The sequence below is a fragment of the Trachinotus anak genome, unplaced genomic scaffold (assembly GCF_046630095.1).
Source record: "Trachinotus anak isolate AG129_WGS33_773 ecotype Australia unplaced genomic scaffold, CSIRO_AGI_Tana_v1 ptg000005l, whole genome shotgun sequence".
NCBI lineage: Eukaryota > Metazoa > Chordata > Actinopteri > Carangiformes > Carangidae > Trachinotus > Trachinotus anak.
The window spans coordinates 22,716,276-22,722,840 of NW_027273856.1; the positions used below are offsets into that span (position 1 = coordinate 22,716,276).

The following is a 6,565-nucleotide window of genomic DNA, read 5'->3' on the forward strand; positions in this document are numbered from 1 at the left end:
GTTTTCGCTTCACTGAAGAGTCGGACAAGGTGTTGTTTGAACCTTTAGAAAAGACTTGGAGGGGCTTTTAACCTGACACACACACACACACACACACACACCTGTGCATAAAAATACATATACCCCAGGATAGGTTTTCATGTTCTCCCAGCTGTGGACCTTTGAGAGAGAAAGGAAGGCATGATGAGTGTACTCCCTGTTCAATCAAATGCTATTTGTGCTGAACTGTTTGCAAAGGGGAGGCCTGACAGACCGCCAGGGGAAACTAAAAAAGTCAGAGTGAAAGAGAAGGAGGGGTGACAAGGGAGGAATCATAGGTAGGGGAAGGCAGTATGGACGGATATACAGCTTTGTGAGAGGAACAGCAGATGGCATGGTTAATTGTAGCGTCGACTCAGGGGATGGTGTCATAACTGCCTTTTACATGACAGACCCAAGTTCAAACTGATGCCATAGCAAGAGATTCACACTGCTGAAGTGCCCCTGAACAGTACGCTACAATTCCTCCAACTCCACACGACAAGGCAGCATCTGTCATTGACTCCCATTAGGAAACATAGAAACAAAAACATGCTTCACAAGCAACTTTACCATATGAATCTGAGCCGCTCTGACATGTGCTGGATAACAGGATCATGTCCTTTTTTTTTTTTTTAACCTCTGTGTTGCACTGGTGCAACGTGGTCATCAGTCATATCTCATCCTGAGCAAAACGGGATGTTCAAGTGAAATTTGGCCACAGTTGGGACTTCATTTTGTGGTGCAGTTCAGCTTTAAATGTCTTAAATAACTATATAGCAAAAGTATCAGATGCTTCAATGGATCATATGAGAACAAAATTTCACATATAGTATGTAAAACAAAAACTTAAATAACTACTTTTGATGTAATTAAAGATAAAAAAAAAAACTTGTTGTGAGCAAGGTGAGAGGATTGATACCACTCATGGTTTTAGGGTAAATGAATAAATAAATGAATAAAACATGAAGCTGCATAGCTTAGTTTAGCATAAAGACTGGAAGCAGCACCAACATCTTACAATATGTTAAAAAGTGAGCTTTAGAGGTGCAGGTTGACAGAGAGGCTAGCTGTTTCCCCTTGATTCCAATCAGCATGCCGAGATATAAGCTAATTGTCTTCTGGCAGCAGCTGAATTTTTAATGGACAATATGAGAGTGGTTTTGACTTTCTTGTCTTAACACTGCAAGAAAGTGTGTGTGTGTGTGTGTGTGTGTGTGTGTGTGTGTGTGTGTGTGTGTGTGTGTGTGTGTGTGTTCCCCAAAATGCTGAATTATTTCTCTAATTACAGCATGCTTGAAATCATTCACTTAGACGACAGAAATATGCAGAACAATAATATATGATCATATTGTGATTCCACTGAAAGTTGATAAATGGGAATATTGAATTATCACTCATCACATACCATGCTTTCATGAAGCTGGACTAAGAAGGTGAATTAGTTATTAAATAATATAATAAGTATTGTCCTTGAGTAACTATATGTATCAGTATCTGCAGAGGAACAGCATAGCAGGACTCAGCAATGTGTTCAACTTAAGTGAAGAATATAAAGGAAGGACAAGATTTTGGATTCAGGATGTACAGGAAGTTATCATCTCAACTTCGTTACATTCAGCTCTTTACCTTACCCTGCATGCATAGGTGTGATTGCTAGACGAACAGCAGAGCCTGAAATGTAACAGAGCTGTTCATTTTGTAAAAAGGACATAAAGTTATCTGCTCCACTCTGATATCAAGATTCCCCTCCATCCCTCCATCTCTCTGCCACTCCTTGACACCTATTTACAGCTCCACTGTCAATCTGACTGACTCAAGACTCAAATCTGCTGTCTCTCTTGACACCGTCAAACAGTAATAGCCTGGGAGGTGTGTGTGTGTGTGTGTGTGTGTGTGTGTGTGTGTGTGTGTGTGTGTGTGTGTGTGTGTGTGTGTGTGTGTGTGTGTGTGTGTGTGTGTGTTTACAATATGTGCACATTCCTTTCCCGAAATTGGACACAGTACACAGCAAGAAGGCGGAATCTTTGCCCTCTGAATCTGTACACATCTCATGCAGCCCAAACTCACTGCAAGTGATAATTTATGCGTGTTGATACTTTCTAAACCCGTCTCCTCTGCAGCCCTGCAGGTGTGATATCTGAAGCATCCATAACGCTGGCACCTGTATTGCCCCTGCCTGATGGTTGATATTGCGACACATTTCAGTCACAAATACTTTCTGTGTCTAACTTTCACTCGCCACCTGGTAGAGCTTTAGGCCCAGTAGTCTTCATGTATGTGCCATGCAGAGCTTTGTGTATTCCATAGGTGTGAACTCTCATTATAGGCAGACGCTGCAGGTGCTTTCAGCGATTTGCATGCCGTCTGATTTATTTGTACAGCCTTTAATTACACTAACAGCTTCAAAGGGCACCACAGGGCCACATTTAACAAAGTAGAAATATTAAAGAATAGTTTTAGTTTGTTGTTGGGTCTTTTTAGTGCATTGCTCTGAGGATAGCAGTGTCAGTCAGTCAGTCCACAACTTTCATCCAAACTGAAATATCTAATATCTAATAACATGTATTGGATAGACAACCTTAGACATCCATGGTCCCCAGAGGATGATTCTCAATGACTTTGATAATCTCCCAACTTTTCCTGTACAGCAGTAAAGTTGTTGACATTTTTATTTTTTAAGTGTAAATACTTACTGAAAAAAAGTCTGCCAGGGCACAAAACATGAAACAGGGGTCAAAACACAGGACTGATATGATGATATGAAATTTTTGCCTGTTCGTTGTTGGCATCCAACTTTGAACCACAGTGCTTGCTATAGCTGCATTACATTACTGATGCACTCACTCACCTCCAAAATAAAGGGGTTTAAATAATCTGCAGAGATTGTTGGCTTGTTTATAGGAAGTCTAATGATCTAACTGCTGTTTATTGCTTTGTCTGACTTTACTGTTGTGCTGTCTCCATATCTCAGGAAATGCTTTGAGCACACTGTTATCACAGCTGATAGGAGTGATAGCCAACAGAGATCTCTACAGAGATAAACTATTTGATTATATTATATCCATACTTCTGAGAAATGTACGCTAATTGTTCCTTTACCCGTCAAGTTTGAAATCAACTTTGTGTGACATTGAGCTTGAAAGTAGGTTGATGTTCCCTGCAGCTCCAATGCAGAACATTTGTTGTGGGCCTCTGTTGAGGCTCCAAAATCAAAAGTTAGAGGCTGAAGCTGTTCAGTTGTTTTGAAGTGCCTCTCTGTGGTTCTAGTGTGCATTCAGTCCTTGGAAACAGTTGGTGCACTTAAAAATGTATGTATCTGATGCTTTCAGTGCATGTCTGCCTCTCCTCTCCGGCCCGCTCCCTCCATCTTTCTCCGTCATACATTTTCCACACTCCTAATCCCTCCTGCCTCTCTCGTCTGTCTTTTCACTTAATTCTCATTATAACCAGATGCCCTCCTCATCCATGTCTGTCTCAAGATTCAGAATTTCTCTGTCTGTCTTCCCTCTGTGGCCCTTCTCTCTCCCCCATCTTGTCATGACTCATCTGGTCCCCATCTCTCAATGTAAGGGAGAGATTAAATTATTAGTCATGCATGACATACTGTATCTCTTTAAGTGTTATATGTCAACCTCCTGTCCCCCTTTTTTCCTATACCAAAGGAACCATGAACATGTATTTAAATGGATACTTTCACAGAAGCTATCAATCTTGGGACATAGTGACAATATTCTTTTTCATATCTGCTTGCATTACTACAATTTAAAGTTAATTTTATCTGCAAAATATGATCAGTAATTCCATAGGCAGACAGTGTCATTGTCAGTGACAACAGCTGAGACTTTCAGGTTCACTAATATTGATCATCACAGAGTAAAGCGATCCTTTTGAAAAGGTTTTATATCTTTAAGGATGAATGGTCCTTCAAGGAGAGAAGGAGGAGAAAATGGAGCGAGTGCAGCACAAAGATGACAGATTTTATAGGTGAGAGAGAGAGAGAAATTCATCCGGCTCTGTTCCCTTCCTCTACTACAGAAGAGAAGACATGAGCTCCACATTTATAATTGATCTGCCTCAGCTCCAGAAATACCCCAAAAGGGAGCCACTGTTGTCTGTGTGTGTCTGCACACACACACACACAATGCGTGTACAGCTGAGTTAGTTAAAGCTTAATAATAGAGAGAGCAAACAGGTGAGAGTGTGTAGAGGAGATGGGCTGAGTCACAGAGGGAGGCAGAGTGACGGCCTCTCGACCCCGGCACTCAGCCTTGCTTCTCCATGGCCACTCACCTCAGCCCCAACAACATTTAGCTGTGTGAATTTGCATGCAGTTCATTGATGTAAAGAGGCAGAAGATGGGATTAAAATATTATGTGAAGGTCTGTTTACGGCTGTTTGAACATGTGTTCATTGTTTTGTGAACTCTCAGAGCTGCAAATAACTGCAGAAAAAGAGGACAAAGGTTTGTTTGTGTGCGTCCGTGCGTGCGTGTGTGTATCTGTGAGTTTGTACCAGTAATCCATATGAGGCCAAAGCATGGTCCTACTGAGGCAGAACATAATTTCTGAGGTTCTGATTAAGGTTAGGATAAGGCTGTCCTGAAGTCAGTGCAGTGTCCTAAGAAGGCTAGCTGTGCGTGTGTATGTGTGTGTGATGCCACATGCCTTGGGAATGGTGGTGGCCACAGGGTCAACACATTCCTGTGGCCTAGCTCTCTGACCTCATCAGGTTTCTTCAAGCGTGTTACATTGTAATTACACACACATTGAAAATAATGTCACTGCATTCGGAAGCTACAGTGACTGTTTCTACACATCAGTGTGGCTGGTAAATCTCCACATCTAGCAGCCACTTGCATTGTTTTATCAGCCAGTAGGTGTTTAGTAGAAGAGATCTGCTGGTTACTGGCTGCATATTTGCCAAAGTTGTGTTCTGTCCCACAAAGAGATGAACTTGGATCAAAAGTTAGGTCCTCCTGACTCTGTTGCCACATGTGCGTTTACACTCTCTCCCTCCTCTCTTTCCCCCCCTCCAGGAGACAGCCTCCTCCTGCGACGCTGAGCTCCTCTCGTTGCTCCTGGACGCCGGGCTCCTGGTGGGCTGTGTCTCCTCAGCCCTGTACCCCCTGCTCAGCTCCCACATGCTGTCCCACCAGCAGGAGCGGGGCTGGGACGTGGAGAAAGCCGCCGCTGAGCTGCTGGCGGCAGGCCACAGGCCCGAGGCGGGCTCCCTGCTGCTGGCTCACCGCGGAACCCACCAGGCTCAGTTCACCTTCAACACTGCCTTGGCTGTTCTCAGGAAGTGGCTGTGAGGGGAGCAGGAAAGAGAGGTGGGGGGAGGAGCGTATGAGGGAAAGATCACGGCGGGGAGGCAGTTTGGACGGCAGCCACAGACCACAATGATAAAGGAGCTTTAGGGAAGGAGAGCGGGAAGGTGTTGAGAGAGGTGTAGAATTAGATTGGATTGAGATCTGAAGAAACTAGCATGAGGGGAGAATTGAAGTGAAGCTCAGGCTGTACCTCTGTATTTTGTTCTGTAATTGGGTTTCCGGTTCATCAACTGAGGACGCGTCAGCAGCAGCTGCGGTGTCTCCCTTTAAGGTATAAGAGCGGATACCTTTAATAGTGAAACATCTGCTCAATTAGAAACACAAACATACACAGATACACACACACACGCACACACGCATGCATGCATAAATACAAAAACCTCTGCTGTCTCTCAGTCATGAATGAATGTTCCGACTGAGGGCTGGTCAGAAAATGCAGTTGTTGCTTGCATTTATTTTTGTGTGTGTGTGCGTGTGTCTCTGTGTGTGTGTCTGCGCGTGCATCCTATTGTGTGATAAAGTAATTGAGCAGTAGCCGGGAAGCAGTGGGTGGAAATTAGCCTATTGTTCCGTGACAGGTTTGCCTCTTTGACATCCCATCGTTAAACACCCTGCCTCTGCTCCATTGTTTTCCCCCTAATAATGTCTAATTAATTCCTTCTAAACAAATTATCCCCGCAGCTGCCCCGCGCCCTCTGTGTGTGTGTGTGTGCGCGTGCGCATGTGTGTAGATGCACAAATACTCCATACGAGCACCGACGCCCCAGCGATATCATGTAGAGCTAATGATGATGGGAACTAAACGTGTATGTGTGTGTTCTCGCATGCAGTGATGATGCTGTCAACATGCTGTGTTTCACTTTATAAAATACAGGTTTCGTTCTCTCCCACCTTTCAGAGCTGAAATAAAGACAAATCTAATGACATGAGTTTGTGAATCTTTGTGGTGCAAAACATTTTTCTAGAGTTGACCCTGTGAACATTTCACAGAGTTTTACTTTTCTTTTTGATGAATGGGTTTTTATAAAGATTTGAGTCCCATCTCATAATGAATGCACTCAAAACATTTGCATTATAATTACAGCATTTTCACGTTGTTGCAAGATAATTACAGTCCTCTGCTCTGTGTATTTTTGCTTCCCTTCAAATGTACTTTTTGTTTTGTTACACAGTCATTTCAAAGTAGTTTAGTAAAGTGTTTTCACTGGTCAGCAA

General features: G+C 43.2%; 1 protein-coding gene across 2 annotated transcripts in view; it reads left to right on the top strand.

Moving 5' to 3' along the window:
* nbas (NBAS subunit of NRZ tethering complex) overlaps positions 1-6,279 on the top strand; it is a 143,335-nt gene extending 137,056 nt beyond the window's left edge. For both annotated transcript variants that reach the window (XM_071479021.1, XM_071479022.1), the window contains one exon: positions 5,057-6,279. In XM_071479021.1, the coding sequence (XP_071335122.1) occupies positions 5,057-5,332 (276 nt within the window). In that variant the 3' untranslated portion in view covers positions 5,333-6,279. The remainder of the gene's footprint in view (positions 1-5,056) is intronic.
* Positions 6,280-6,565: the final 286 nt, after the last annotated feature.